The 16,684-nt window shown below is 40.2% G+C and overlaps 1 protein-coding gene across 1 annotated transcript; it reads right to left on the reverse strand.

Moving 5' to 3' along the window:
• Positions 1-1,239: 1,239 nt before the first annotated feature.
• LOC123157570 (uncharacterized) lies at positions 1,240-2,399 on the reverse strand. The gene is made up of 2 exons (XM_044575851.1): positions 2,155-2,399; positions 1,240-2,003 (listed from the first exon to the last, which is right to left on the reverse strand). Exons 1-2 carry the CDS (start codon positions 2,160-2,162, stop codon positions 1,421-1,423), a joined length of 591 nt encoding a protein of 196 aa, XP_044431786.1. The 5' UTR covers positions 2,163-2,399; the 3' UTR covers positions 1,240-1,420.
• Positions 2,400-16,684: the final 14,285 nt, after the last annotated feature.

Raw genomic sequence — 16,684 nt, forward strand, 5'->3', positions numbered from 1 at the left:
TTTTTTCCACAGGGTTTTTGAAGGAGTTATTCAAGATCATATACGCTTGTGATTAAGAGCAATATTCTCAAAGTTATACAAGGATGCAAGACATAGAAAAAGCAGCTTTGTACAAGGAGGAGTGTTAAGAATAAAGCGACGTCATTAGCGCTAAAAGTCGTACGTGTGTCCAAAGAACGTCCTTACTGGCATCTTTTCGCGCCACAAGCGCCTATTGTAAACGGACGCTTGTCCGGAGACGCCCCAAATCCTTGTATAAATAGGGCTTTCCCCAGAATCAATAAAGACAAGTTTTCTCACAAATCCTAACACAAGCCAAAATCTTGTGTCAACAATTTTGTTTTTTCTCTCTTTGTGCCCCAGGGTTGTCTCAATGACCAGTGGCCCCGGCCCCACCTGGCAGCCTCTCAGGAGGGGCAAATTATCTAAGTGGGAAGTAAAGTGGGGCAAAAGATCCCATTTTCCCCAAAATGTTAGCTTTAGGAACTTCTTGTGAAAAGTGGCCAACTTTATCGCCCAATGTTGTTTAATGAGTGTATACAAGACATATTAATTGTCCTTTAAACTTACCAATGAGTTTTATCCTCAAGGTTTTCTCATATAAGTCATCAAAGAGACGATAACATATGTTGTAACATTTTCTCCTTATTTTTCCTACTGGATTTTAATGAAGTTTTAACAACATATCAAGTTCTATTCTCCTTATATTTTTTCCACAGGGTTTTTGAAGGAGTTATTCAAGATCATATACGCTTGTGATTAAGAGCAATATTCTCAAAGTTATACAAGGATGCAAGACATAGAAAAGCAGCTTTGTACAAGGAGGAGTGTTAAGAATAAAGCGACGTCATTAGCGCTAAAAGTTGTACGTGTGTCCAAAGAACGTCCGTACGGGCATCTTTTCGCGCCACATGCGCCTATTGTAAACGGAACACAAGCCAAAATCTTGTGTCAACAATTTTGTTTTTTCTCTCTCTTGTGCCCCAGGGTTGTCTCAATGACCAGTGGCCCCGGCCCCACCCGACAGCCTCTCAGGAGGGGCAAATTATCTAAGTGGGAAGTAAAGTGGGGCAAAAGATCCCATTTTCCCCAAAATGTTAGCTTTAGGAACTTCTTTGTGAAAAGTGGCCAATTTTATCGCCCAAAGTTGTTTAAATGGTTTTCTCAAAAAATAAAATTTAAAAAATCAACTCCCCCCCCCCCCCACCCCACCACCAAACAGCCCTCTGAAACATTCAATCAACGGGAACTCTCGTGGTTTGATCAAGCCCTAATTAGCACGGCGATGCAACAATACATTGTACATAGACAGCTAAAACACCTCGGCACTCCACTAAAAGCTAAAAAACAAAAACGAGACAGTGGCAACTGGCAAGCAAGATCCATGGAACCTGATGTATCAGCAGCAGTAATCTGTCAATCAGTGAGTGAAAGTGTAGAAGACGGTGCTGATGTACACGACGAGGGCGGTGGAGACGAGCCCGACGAGCCCTGCGGCGGCCTTGGCAGCGGCCCGGTTGCTGGCGCATCCCAGGGTGCCGAGCCGGATCTGCACGACCATCACCATGGACGCCATCAAGAAGACGCAGCCGACGACGGAGCCCACGGCGGAGGCCAGCATCCCGAGCCGGAGCAGGCGGGCGTCGATGTGGGCGTGCGTGTCGTCAGGATCCTTGGAGTTGATGAGGTTGATCGCGAGCTTGAGGCCCTGCGCGACGAGGCTGGAGAAGAGGAAGGAGGAGAAGGCGACCACCTCGAGGACCAGCAGGGACCGCGCCACGTCGGGCCCGGCGTCGCAGGACGGGTCTCCGGCAAGGCTGCGGAGCTCGCCGGGGGTCGCGAGGGAGAGGCCCACGAAGACGGCCACCGTGAAGAGCGAGTTCACGTTGACCACCCCGTCCAGCGCCGTCACGTGCACGCTCGTCGTGTTCGCCGACAGCGCCGCCGGGAGCTTCCACTCGTAGCCGTGGTGATGGCCGCCGCCGTTGCCGCGCTCGTCAGATCTGGGGCAATCAGAAGCAAAAGGAAAACAGCATCTTCAGGCGCTTCCCTTCCAAAAAAAATGGAGTTCTTGGTCGGTGCAACCAATGCAAGAACATCTTGTTCGGATTCGAGGAGGTGAATCCGAGAGTGCGCCAGGTACAGAAGACTTACTCATCCATGGGACGCAGGGAGGAGGTTGGATCGGATGCTTTGCTTCTTCAGATGCTGCTGTCTTGCAGATCGAGTTGCTTTTGCTTGTTGGGAATGTGGGGATCAAAAGAAAGATGCGGAGAGCGTTTGGGGAACTGAGGGGCCAATCGCAAAACGACCGTGGCGACCGACCGACCGTCGTGGACCGACCGTCCGCCTTCATCACGCGGAGCTAGCAAGAATACCGTGCCATGTCATCGAAATACGAGGCAGAAGCGAGATTAGGGCTGTACGTGGCCTATTTCTTTTTCAAGTGATAACTCAGGAACGTTCTCTCTTTAGGAGTCCCCAGGAAACGTTCTCTCACAGCCATTGGATCAAGATCATGCAGGTCACAATTATTATTTTTTAAATCGCTGGCATTTTTTTGCACTACGTGGCAATCGGGTAAACGCTCCCAGGGAACGTTCCTAAATATTGCGGTCCATTAAAAAACCTTTTAAAACGCCTTAACAAAAAAAAAAATCCAAGTCTGCACAAATAGGAACCGCACTAGAGCATTTTCTTAGTTCAACCACTATAAAGATTATAGATGAGTTTTACTCGACTTTATGTCTAGTTCGCAAGGATGAAGGAAGGAAAGAACCTCTGGGTTGAGAAAGAAACAAACAGAAAATCACAAACATGACGCAGCAAATTGATTGAAAGTTAATTTTAGGGTCACTTGCGCTATTCCATCTTTCTTAGCATTTTCTGTCACGTAGCGCAGGATCCTTAATAATATGCACAGACAGAAAAATCTCACGAGTTCTTTTCAAGATTGTTTGTCAGAAAGTCTTTGACAACGTCAAATGGCCTTTCTCCTACAAGCCTTTGAAATGAAGGGGTTATGTGAAAAGTGAAATGACTAGGTCATGAAAATTGTAACTATTTGGGTTTAAGGTTAACAATGAAATATTGCTTTGTTTTAACTCTCGCTAGGGACTTAGGCATGGAGACCCCATGTCACCCTTGATGTTCAACTTGGTTGTCGTTGCTCTATCGATTTTCATTAAGAGGGCTTTAGACCATGGCCTACTTTGTTACCTAGCTACTCAACTCTTTGAAAGACGGCCATGGTATGCCATCTTGTAATATGCAGATGACACAATTCTAATGATTTGAAACAACTTAGTACATCCAGGACCTTTCGATCCAGAACTGACGGCCTGATAGAACACACTTAAACCCCGAGTTGGTAAGCAACAGGAGTCGTTGATCCCAGATCCAACAGCTCGCATTTGAATGTCGATCAGCCGTCTAGGTGGTGCCACGTGACATGTTCCCGTCGACTGCTACTATTTTTGCGGAAAATCCCATACACTTTCAAACACTCGTAACTTTTTTCCTATAGATCCAAATTCAATGAAACTTTTTTTGCATATCATTTCTATTGTATTCCCTCTATCCGAAAATATTGTCGAAGAAATGAATGTATCTGCATGTATTTTAGTTTTAGATCCATCCATTTTTATCCATTTCTGTGACAAATATTTCCGCACGGAGGGAGTATTTGCCTAAGTATTATCAACTACTTTTTTAATCACAATAGTGAACGACTCTTAAATCGGTACCCTCTTTCCTTTTAGTGGCATAATGAAGTATTATGGCTTTTATGCTAGATCCTTGTATAGGTAAACTTTAGGTTGGAACAACATTATTATCCAAAGATTCCTCTTATCTACATATTTCTATGGGGAATCATGCTTTAATTTTTCAAAGCATTAAATTAAATATCTTCAATAAAAAAGGAAATTTGCACTGATATGACTATCTTGGCCTACCCAAGTCTATCTGCAACTAGAATAACCACACAACCAGGTTGTTAGTCAAACCAAAAGTTGTTCTTCTTCTTTCTTGATTGAAGGAGTTCTCTCTTGAATTTTTCTAGTTCATGCCTGAAATAACTAATGTACTGATCCTTAGCTTCTTCTCTTAGAACCTCTGTCTTATAGAGGGAAAGTACGTTATGTTTGCTCGTCACATTGCTCTTGTCCCCCCTAAAAAAGGGAAATCCCATACCCATGGGTATAACAACTTTCCTAAGGGGTAGAAAAATCATTATCAGGGTAGCGATGTAAAGCTATTGAACTCAGGTATGCTCTTGCTTTTTGTCGAAGTGGAGTCATTGAAAAGAATGTGTTACGATGAGATAGAATGCAATAGAAATAGAAACAAGGATAGAGAAAGAAATACCACTCAAAAACAAGGGAAATCCAAAGGAAAAGTATGACTAAAGTTGGTTGATCACCCTTGCATTGTTTCTATATCAGATTACGAAACATTCAAAACTAGTAGGTTGGGGTTTAAGTAGTGCACCTCTTGCTTGCTTCTGGTCCAAATATAAAATCCTTAGTAATAGTTTGGTTGTATGCACCTTTTTTGGAATAATACCCTCCTTTACCGCCAGATTAACCGCCTTTTATATGTTTGGATGTATTTACTTTGGATGGGTATTTTTAGAGAAAAAATTGATAGGCATTTGCGGTTCAATTTCAAAATTATCGGCTTGTGTGTTCACCCTTAGATGGAATTGTTTAGTAGATACGGAGATGCACTGAGGGTGATGTACCTATTGGGCTGGGCATGCATCATTCGAGGATACACGACAAAGGAATTTTTAGTTTTCCTTTGTTGGATAACGTAGCATGCAATTTCAAAAAATTCCTACGCTCACGCAAGATCTATCTAGGAGATGCATAACAATGAGGGGGAGAGTGTGTCTACGTACCCTCGTAGACCGTAAGCAGAAGCATTTGACAACGCGGTTGATGTATGATACGTCTCCAACGTATCTATAATTTTTTATTGTTCCATGCTATTATATTATCTGTTTTGCATGTTTAATAGGCATTTATATGCTATTTTATATTATTTTGGGGACTAACCTATTAACCGAGAGCCCAGTGCCAGTTTTTGTTTTTTTTTACCTATTTTAGAGTTTCGTAGAAAAGGAATACCAAACGGAGTCCAAACGGAATGAAACTTTTGCGATGATCTTTCTTGGACCAGAAGCAAACCATGAGACTTGGAGATAAAGTCGGAGACGCAACGAGGCAGCCACGAGGGTGGAGGGTGCGCCCCTACCTCATGGGCCCCTCGCGGGTCTCCTAACCTAGTTCCTTCACCTATATATACTCTTATACCCTGAAAACATCCAGCGGAGCCACGAAACCACTTTTCCCCCGTCGCAACCTTCTGTACCCATGAGATCCCATCTAGGACCTTTTTCGGCATCCTGCCGGAGGGGGATTCGATCATGGAGGGCTTCTACATCAGCACCATTACCCTTCTGATGAAGCGTGAGTAGTTTACACAGACCTACGGGTCCATAGCTAGTAGCTAGATGGCTTCTTCTCTCTCTTTGATTATCAATACCATGTTCTCCTCGATGTTCTTGGAGATCTATTGATGTAACATTCTTTTGCGGTGTGTTTGCCGAGATCTAATGAATTGTGGATTTATGACCAGATTATCTATGAATATTATTTGGTTCTTCTCTGAATTCTCATATGCATGATTTGATATCTTTGCAAGTCTCCTCGAATTATTGGTTTAGTTTGGTCTACTAGATTGGTTTTTCTTGCAATGGGAGAAGTGCTTAGCTTTGGGTTCAATCTTGCGGTGTCCTTTCCTAGTGACACTAGGGGCAGCAAGGCACGCATTGTATTTTTGCCATCGAGGATAAAAAGATGGGGTTTTCATCATATTGCTTGAGTTAATTCATGTACATCATGTCATCTTACTTAATGCGTTACTCCATTCTTTATGAACTTAATACTCTAGATGCATGCTGGATAGCGGTCGATGTGTGGAGTAATAGTAGTAGATGCAGAATCGTTTTGGTCTACTTGACACAGACGTGATGCCTATGTTCATGATCATTGCCTTAGATATCGTTATAACTTTGCGCTCTTCTATCAATTGCTCAGCAGTAATTTGTTCACCAACCGTATTATTTTCTATCTTGAGAGAAGCCACTAGTGAAACCTATGGCCCCCGAGTCTCTTTTCCGTCATATTGAATCTCTTTTACATCATACTAGTTTCCGATCTACTATTTTGCAATCTTTTACTTTCCGATCTATAAACCAAAAATACCAAAAATATTTACTTTACCATTTATCTATCTCTATCAGATCTCACTTTTGCAAGTAACCGTGAAGGGATTGACAACCCCTTTATCGCGTTGGGTGCAAGTTGTTGATTGTTTGTGCAGGTATTCGGTGACTTGTGCGTTGTCTCCTACTGGATTTATACCTTGGTTCTCAAACTGAGGGGAATACTTACTCTACTTTGCGGCATCACCCTTTCCTCTTCAAGGGGAAAACCAACGCAAGCTCAAGAGGTAGCAGGAAGAATTTTGGGCGCCGTTGCCGGGGAGATCTACGTGAAGTCAAGCCATACCAAGTACCCATCATAAACTCTCCTCTCTTGCATTACATTATTCGACATTCGCCTCTTGTTTTCCTCTCCCCCACCTTTAAAACAATTTTTGAAAAGATTTGCCTTTTCTTTGCCCTTCTTCCGTTCGATCTTTTCTTCGCTTGTGTTACCATGTGCCTTCTTTTTGCTTCAATCTTTGCTTGCTAAAAGTTTATGGATCCTCATCCACTTGCCAATCTTTTTAAGTGATCCAATTATGTTGAACCAATTGCTAGTGAGTTGTGTGCACTAGATTATCTTTATGAACTTTTGCTTGAAATTCATGAATCTGAAAATCGTGATGAAGAAATTTATGAAGAGATTCACGATAGCTTCTTGAACAAAAAGCACGATTGCAATGATGTTATTACAAATTCTGTTAATGTCAATTGTGCTAATATTATGCAAAACTCTAAGCTTGGGGATGCTAGTTTTGCTATGTATACTACTTGTTGCAATGATCATGATTGGGGTGATTTTTCTTACGATCTTGAAAATTTATTTAAGCCCCATGATGAATATGAGATTGATAATAATGTTTGCAATAATATTGAAAGTGGGTTTGGAAGAGTGTCAACTTTAGATCCCACATATTTGGATAATGTTCAATCTTATGATTTTTTTCATAAAAGTGAGTTTGAAGAGGTCATGACTTTAGTTAATGTTAATCCCACTATTTTGGAAGAGTGTCAACTTTGCATGCATGTGGATCATGTTGAGAATATGTTATGTGATAGTTATTTTGTTGAATTTTCTTATGATCCTACATGTAATTATTATGAGAGAGGAAAATATGGTTGTAGAAATTTTCATGTTAGTAAATTACCTCTCTTCATGTTGAGATTGCTATTGTTTCTTTCTTCTTCCTTGCATATGGTGGTTTTTGCTTGTCTTGATAATTTGTTTGCTTATAAAATTCCTATGCATATGTAGCATGTTAGACTTAAAAAAGTTGTCACATGTTTAATGATGCTCTCTTTGTGCTTTAATTGTTATCTTTCATGTGAGCATCATTAAAATTATCAATGCCTAGCTAAGGGTGTTAAACAATAGCGCTTGTTGGGAGGCAACCCAATTTTATTTTTCTTTCTTGCTTTTTGTTCCTGTTTAGTAAGAAATTATTCATCTAGCCTCTGGTTAGATATGGTTTTATGTTTTAATTAGTATTTGTGCCAAGTTAAACCTTTAGGATAGCTTACGGTGATAATTGTGTTGATCTGGCTGAAAATCAGAAACTTCTGCGCTCAGGAAAATAATTTCAAAATTTCACAGAAACGTGATTTGGATCTTATTCTTTTTGCTCTGTATTGATACACAAATTCCTCAGGGTTTCCTAATTTGGCTGGATTTTTGGAGTTACAGAAGTATTCGGGAGTTACAGATTACTACAGACAGTTCTATTTTTGACATATTCTGTTTTTCGCGTGTTGTTTACTTATTTTGATGAATCTATGGGTAGTATCGGGGGGTATGTACCATGGAAAAGTTGGAATAAAGTATATATTACACCATAAATAAAGAATGAGTTGAAACAGTACCTTAAAGTAGTGGTTTATTTTCTTATACTAACGCAGCTCATGAGATTTTCTGTTGAGTTTTGTGTTGTGAAGTTTTCAAGTTTTGGGTAAGGATTTGATGGACTATGTAATAAGGAGTGGCAAGATCCTAAGCTTGGGGATGCCTAGGGCACCCCAAGGTAATATTCAAGGACAACCAAAAGCCTAAGCTTGGGATGCCCCGGAAGGCATCCCCTCTTTCGTCTTCGTCTATCGGTAACTTTACTTAAGGTTGTATTTTTATTCACCACATGATATGTGTTTTGCTTGGAGCACCTTGTATGATTTGAGTCTTTGTTTTTTAGTTTACCACAATCATCCTTGTTGTACACATCTTTTGGGAGAGACACGCATGAATCATGATTTATTAGAATACTCTATGTGCTTCACTTATATCTTTTGAGCTAGGCAATATTGCTCTAGTACTTCACTTATATCCTTTTAGAGCATGGCGGTGGCTTTATTTTATAGAAATTGTTGAACTCTCATGCTTCACTTATATTATTTTGAGAATCTATTAGAACAGCATGGTAATTTTCTTTGGTTATAAATTTAGTCCTAATATGATATGCATCCAAGATGGGTATAATAAAAACTTTCATATAAAGTGCATCGAATACTATGAGAAGTTTGATTCTTTATGATTGTTTTGAGATATGAAGATGGTGATATTAGAGTCATGCTAGTGGAGTAGTTGTGAATTTGAGAGATACTTGTGTTAAAGCTTGTAATTCCCGTAGCATGCATGTATGGTACACACCTCTTTCGTCTTCGGCTATCCCCCTAGGAGCATGCATGTAGTACGTCGTTTCGGTAACTAATGGATTTTTGCAATAAGTATGTGAGTTCTTTATGACTAATGTTGAGTCCATGGATTATACGCACTCTCACCCTTCCACCATTGCTGGTCTCTCTAGTATCGCGCAACTTTCGCCGGTACCATACACCCACCATATACCTTCCTCAAAACAGCCACCATACCTATCTATTATGGCATTTTCATAGCCATTCCGAGATATATTAGAATGCAACTTTCCACTGTTCCATTTATTATGACACGCTCCATCATTGTCATATTGCTTTGCATGATCATGTAGTTGACATCATATTTGTGGCAAAGCCACCGTTCATAATTCTTTCATACATGTCACTCTTGAATCATTGCACATCCCGGTCTACCGCCGGAGGCATTCACATAGAATCATATTTTGTTCTAAGCATTGAGTGGTAATTCTTGAGTTGTAAGTAAATAAAAGTGTGATGATCTTTATTATTAGAGCATTGTCCCATGTGAGGAAAGGATGATGGAGACTATGGTTCCCCCACAAGTCGGGATGAGACTCCGGACAAAAAAAAGAGGCCATAAAAAAAGAGAAGGCCCAAATAAAAAAAATGAGAAAAAAGAGAGAAGGGGCAATGTTACTATCCTTTTTCCACACTTGTGCTTCAAAGTATCACCATGATCTTCATGATAGAGAGTCTCCTATTTTGTCACTTTCATATACTAGTGGGAATTTTCATTATATAACTTGGCTTGTATATTCCAACTAGATCATTGAAGGCGCGTGTTGCTGCGCCCGTCTATTTTAATGTAAAATTATAAGAATTTTGTAAATATATGAACATGAAAGCTAAGTTTACATATTGGTTAGTGATCAAATAGGATATTTTACAATAAAATAGAAATGTTGAGAAACTTTGAATATTTCAAATATATTGTTTTCATGTAGATAGGCAACCCATAATACACTTTTTCAAAACTACAGTTATAGAATCAAAAAATCAACATGCTATAGTAACACCATTCAAATCATCGCTGAGTATGGCAGTACCAAAATAGCAATGGAACAAAGGGAGCAATTAACTAAAATGTTCCATATGCAGAAAGACAATCAAATATCTCCTGTTTATATTTGAAGTTGTTGCAAGGATAAAATTTACACAGCTAGTAACTGATACATCTCCTACGTATCTACTTTTCCAAACACTTTTGCCCTTGTTTTGGACTCTAACTTGCATGATTTGAATGAAACTAACCTGGACTGACGCTGTTTCCAGCAGAACTGCCATGGTGTTGTTTATTGTGCAGAAAACAAAAGTTCTCGGAATGACTTGAAAATCCACGGAGATAACTTTTGGAAAATATAAAAAATACTGGCAAAAGATCAAGGCTAGGGGGCCCACACCCTGTCCATGAGGGTGGGGGGCGCGCCCCCTCCCCCTGGGCGCGCCCCCTGTCTCGTGGGCCCCCTGATGCTCCACCGACCTCAACTCCAACTCCATATATTCCGTTTCACGGTGAAAAAAATCAGAGAGGAAGTTCCATCGCATTTTACGACACGTAGCCGCTGCCAAGCCCTAATCTCTCTCGGGAGGGCTGATCTGGAGTCTGTTCAGGGCTCCGGAGAGGGGGATTCATCGCCGTCATCATCATCAACCATCCTCCATCACCAATTTCATGATGCTCACCGCCGTGAGTGAGTAATTCCATCGTAGGCTTGCTGGACGGTGATGGGTTGGATGAGATTTACCATGTAATCAAGTTAGTTTTGTTAGGGTTTGGTCCCTAGTATCCACTATGTTCTGAGATTGATGTTGCTATGACTTTGCTATGCTTAATGCTTGTCACAAGGGCCTGAGTGCCATGATTTCAGATCTGAACCTATTATGTTTTCATGAATATATGTGAGTTCTTGATCCTATCTTGCAAGTCTATAGTCACCTATTATGTGTTATGATCCGACAACCCGAAGTGACAATAATCGGGATACTTCTCGGTGATGACCGTAGTTTGAGGAGTTCATATATTTACTATGTGCTAATGCTTTGGTCCGGTACTCTATTAAAAGGAGGCCTTAATATCCCTTAGTTTCCACTAGGACCCCGCTGCAAACGGGGGGGGGGGGGTAGGACAAAAGATGTCATGCAAGTTTTTTCCATAAGCACATATGACTATATTCGGAATACATGCCTACATTACATTGATGAATTGGAGCTAGTCCTGTGTCACCCTATGTTATAACTATTACATGAGGAATCACATCCGACATAATTATCCATCACTGATCCAATGCCTACGAGATTTTCACATATTGTGCTTCGCTTATTTACTTTTCTGTTGCTATTGTTACAATCACTACAGTACTGCTATCTTTACCTTTGCCACTGTTACCATTACTATCATACTACTTTGCTACTAAATACTTTGCTACAGATACTAAGTTATCCAGGTGTGGTTGAATTGGCAACTCAACTTCTAATACTTGAGAATATTCTTTGGCTCCCCTTGTGTCAAATCAATAAATTTGGGTTGAATACTCTACCCTCGAAAGCTGTTGCGATCCACTATACTTATGGGTTATCAAGACTAATTTCTGGCGCTGTTGCCGGGGTGCATAGCTCTATTCTTTGAGTAACTTGGGATTTATATCTGCTGATCACTATGAAGAAGTTGAAAGATGCAAGAACTAAGATTTTCCCTCAACTACGAGGGGAGGTAAGGAACTGCCATCTAGCTTTGCACTAGATTCTTCTTCTATTATGAGTAAGCTTGCGACACCTAAACCTGCTACTGCTATGAATTCTGATATGTCACATGTTATTTATGATGCCACTTCTGCTATGCATGATACTTATGATGAAACTACTTCTATGCTTGATACTACTGTGCCATTAGGTGAATATCTTGATGAACAACTTGCTAGGGTTAGAGAGAATGAAACTATTGAGAATGAAATTATTGATGATAGTGATGATAAAGGTTCTCCCCCTAATTATGAATTTCCTGTTGTTCCTGAGGGTTATGTTATGGATGAAGAAGCTGCTAGAGCTATTTTTGCTTGCAATGATAGATATGATCTTAAGAAGTTATTAGCTAAATGGAAGCAGCAATCCCTTAATGCTAGAATGAAACATGACCCCACTTTTGCTACTTCACCTATCTGTGTTACTGATAAGGATTATGAATTCTCTGTGGATCCTGAGCTAATTACTTTGGTTGAAACTGATCCTTTTTATGGCTATGAATCTGAAAATGTTGTGGCACATCTTACTAAGTTGAATGATATAGTCACCCTGTTTACTAATGATGAGAAGTCTCACTATTATTATATCCTTAAGATATTTCCATTCTCATTAAATGGTGATGTTAAAACTTGGTTTAATTCTCTTGATCATGGTTGTGTGCGTAGTCCCCAAGATATGATTTATTACTTCTCTGCTAAATATTTCCCTGCTCATAAGAAACAAGCTGCCTTGCGAGAAATATATAATTTTGTGCAAATCGAAGAAGAGAGTCTCCCACAAGCTTGGGGGAGGCTTCTCCGATTACTTAATGCTTTGCCTGATCATCCTCTTAAGAAAAATGAAATACTTGATATCTTTTATAATGGACTAACTGATGCTTCCAAGGACCACTTGGATAGTTGTGTTGGTTGTGTTTTTAAGGAAAGAACAGTCGACCAAGCTGAATTGTTATTGAATAATATGTTGACTAATGAAAATAATTGGACTATTCCTGAGGCAATTCCTGAGCCAATTGAGCCAACTCCTAAGCCTATTCCTAAACCTACTCCAAAGAAGAGAGGTGTTCTATTTCTCAGTCCTGAAGATATGCAAGAGGCAAAGAAATCAATGAAAGAAAAAGGTATTAAAGCTAAAGATGTTAAGAATTTACCTCCTATTGAAGAAATACATGGTCTTAATATACCGCCTGTTGAAGAAACACATTGTCTTGATAACCCGACACAGGTAGTAAAGGTAAATTCTCTCTATAGATATGATAAAGTTGAAATTCCTTCTACTAAATTTCATAGCCCATGTTTAGATAAATTTGATGATTTTATGCTAGACAAGAAAGTTTTAATGCTTATGTTAGAATAATGCTTTCGAGATAGAACGCTTGAGTGATTATATGGCTAGAGTTAAAGGTGAACTTAAACTCATTAGCAAATATGCTTCTATGGTTACCACTCAAGCTGAGCAAGAACTTAAAGCTCAAAGTGATTTGCTCGATGAATTAAATAATAAACATGATTTTGCTATTAGAGTGGCTACTAGAACTGGTAAAATGACTCAGGAACCTTTGTATTCTGAAGGCGACCCTAAGAGAATCGAGCAGGATTCTCAGAGAAATAATGTAGATGCACCTAGTCCTTCTAAAAAGAAGAAAAAGAAAAATGATAGGACTTTGTATGCTTCTAGTTAACCTGTTATAGACACACCTAAGAATCCCAATGATATTTCTATTTCCGATGCTGAAACACAATCAGGTGATGAACATGAACCTAGTGATAATGTTAATAATGATGTTCATGTTGATGCTCAACCTAGCAATAATGATAAAAGATGAAGAGATTGTTCTTGAGGGGCTCCTCTAGCCAAAGCTCCAAGGACAAACAAGCCAAGGAGAAAGAAAAGGCCAAGTATAATCTTCCTCGCGTAGTGGAAGTACAGTCGTGTGAGTGGCCTTGTGATAATTTCTTGAGAGCAGCCGGGATTTATGAAGACTTTTATTCTTTGGCTGAAAATGCGGGCCTCACCGACTTCCTCCACAATCGGATCGAACAGTATCTCTTACTTACCAATACTTTCGTGCAAAACTTTTACTATTATCCTAAGAATTCACCTCCTTCAGTTTCTTTTCATTTATATGATGAGGCTAAGGAAATGTCATTACGTAATTTTTGCGCAGTTTGTAGAATACCCTTTGAGGGCAGCTTAGATGAACCACATCGTAAAGATGTGGATGGTTTTATTGATACTATTACCGTAGGGGAACCAAGAAAGGGTTCCGATGCGAGGATCACTAGCATACATTTTCCTGTTTTACGCTACTTTGCCATATTTTCTAGTCGATGCTTAATTGGTCGTGGAAATAGTGGAAACCTCAGTGTTCCTGATATTATTATTCTATTCCATGCCTTATTCGGTGATATAACTTTTAGTATGGGTGCCGTTATTGCTAAATGGTTAAGCTTAAACTGCACAAAGGGCCCCATCTTTGGAGGTATCTATGCTGCACGCCTTGCTAAACATTTTGAGATACCTATTAGGCATGATGAGAAAGAGGAGACACTGTTGCCTCTTACCTTTTTAGATTACAGAAGCATGGTAGCGCATGAGTTTATTGTTGACAACGATGATAAGATGCTCTTGTATAACCTGAGATTTAACAAGAAACATAATGAGATTATTACCCTGCTTGCGCCTTCTTTGTTTGATTTAACTACAGGTCAGTACCTCATCTTGCCAAATGCTGTGTATGTGCATCGAGGCCAGACATCAGCTCCAGAGCCTGAGCCAGAACCACCACTGGACCCTTATCGTCCATCATCTTATCAGTGGGATCTGGAGGAGATCGCCAGTTAGTGGCAGTACAATGACGCTCCTCAGTACACCAGGGAGAGTAGACGCGATCCTTGGCATTAGACCAACTTAGGCCAAAAGCCTAAGCTTGGGGGAGTACATATTTCTCACCGACTTTACATTCATGTTCACACACTATTCTACTTGTCGGTGCTCATACTCTTTCATTGTATCATCCATGCTAGCTTAATTTCCTTTTTCAGCTTTATTCTGTTGTGTTTGATAAACCTTATGAAAAACAAAAACAAAATAGTTAGTTTAATTTCCATGCTTGTAGTAGTAATTAAAATGAAAACCCAAAAAGATTTCTCGTTCTTCTTTACTTGTTGGGAGCTTTCCCGTGTAAATAGTTTTATTTCTTTTCTTTCCTTTGAGGGTCAAGAGTAGAAGACCATATTGAAAATGCTTAGTGGCTCTCATATGAATGATTGTTGATTTAACTTAGAGCCCATATTACTTTGTCTTCTCTCTTGAATTGAATGCTTGCAGATTCTAGCTTAGTCCAATGCACGTGCACTATTGTTATTATACACACCGTTCGGTTGTGCAAGTCAAAGGCAATAATGCCGATATATGATGGACTGATTGAGATGAGAAAAGTTGGTATGAACTCAACCTCTCTTGTTTTTGTAAATATGATGAGTTCATCGTTCCTGATTCAGCCTATTATGAAGTAAACATATTTGCAATGACATTCAGAGATTATAGTTGCTTATACCATGCTTAATTAGCTAGGATCTTATAATGGTTTACCTTGCATGCCAACATGCTATTAAAATGATTGTGATGTGGTATGATGGGATGGTATCCTCCTTTGAATGAATTGAGTGACTCGACTTGGCACATGTTCACGCATGTAGTTGAAACAAAATCAACACAGCCTTCACGATATTTATGTTCATGGTGGATTATATCCTACTCATGCTTGCACCTGGTGTAAATTAATTTTAATGCATGTTCATGACTGTTGTCGCTCTCTCAGTTGGTCGCTCCCCAGTCTTTTGCTATCCTTCACCTGTACTAAGTAGGAATACTGCTTGTGCATCCAAATTTCCTTAAACCCCAAAGTTACTCCATATGAGTCCATCATACCTTCCTATATGCGGTATCTACATGCCGTTCCAAGTAAATTTGTATGTGCCAAACTCCAAACCTTCAAATAAAATTCTATTTTGTATGCTCGAGCAGCTCATGTTTCAACTAGGGTTGTCTGTATCTTCCATGCTAGGTGGGTTATTCTCAAGAGGAGTGGACTCCGCTCCTCATTCACGAGAAAATGGCTGGTAAACGGGATTCCCAGTCCCATGATAAAAAAGATCAAAGAAAATCAAAATAATTAAAAAAACTCCCCCAGGGCTGTTGCTAGTTGGAGGCACTCGTTGTTTCGAGCAAGGCATGGATTGATGCTTGTTGGTGGTGGGGGATTATAAACTTTACCATTCTGTTTGGGAACCGCCTATAATGTATGTAGCATGGAAGATATCGAGATCTCATAGTTGTTGCGTTGACAATGAAAGTATACCGCTCAAAATGTTATTCATCTCTATTTTAAAATCGAGCTCTGGCACCTCTACAAATCCCTGCTTCCCTCTGTGAAGGGCCTATCTATTTACTTTTATGTTGAGTCATCACCCTCTTATTAAAAAGCACCTGCTGGAGAGCACATTGTCATTTGCATGCATTACTGTTAGTTTATATTGGGTATGACTGTTGGGGAACATAGTAATTTCAAAAAAAATTCCTACGCACACACAAGATCATGGTGATGGCATAGCAATGAGAGGGGAGAGTATTGTCCATGTACCCTCATAGATCGTATGCGGAAGCGTTATGACTATGCGGTTGATGTAGTCGTACGTCTTCACGATCCGACCGATCCAAGCACCGAACATACGACACCTCCGAGTTCAGCACACGTTCAGCTCGATGACGATCCCCGGGCTCCGATCCAGCAAAGTGTCGGGGATGAGTTCTGTCAGCACGACAGCATGGTGACGATGATGATGTTCTACCGGCGCAGGGCTTCGCCTAAACTCCGCGACGATATGACTGAGGTGGAATATGGTGGAGGGGGGCACCGCACACGGCTAAGGAACGATCCGTAGATCAACTTGTGTGTCATGGGGTGCCCCCTGCCCCCGTATATAAAGGAGCAAGGGGGGAGGA

The sequence above is a fragment of the Triticum aestivum genome, chromosome 7B (genome assembly GCF_018294505.1).
Source record: "Triticum aestivum cultivar Chinese Spring chromosome 7B, IWGSC CS RefSeq v2.1, whole genome shotgun sequence".
Taxonomy (NCBI): Eukaryota; Viridiplantae; Streptophyta; class Magnoliopsida; order Poales; family Poaceae; genus Triticum; species Triticum aestivum.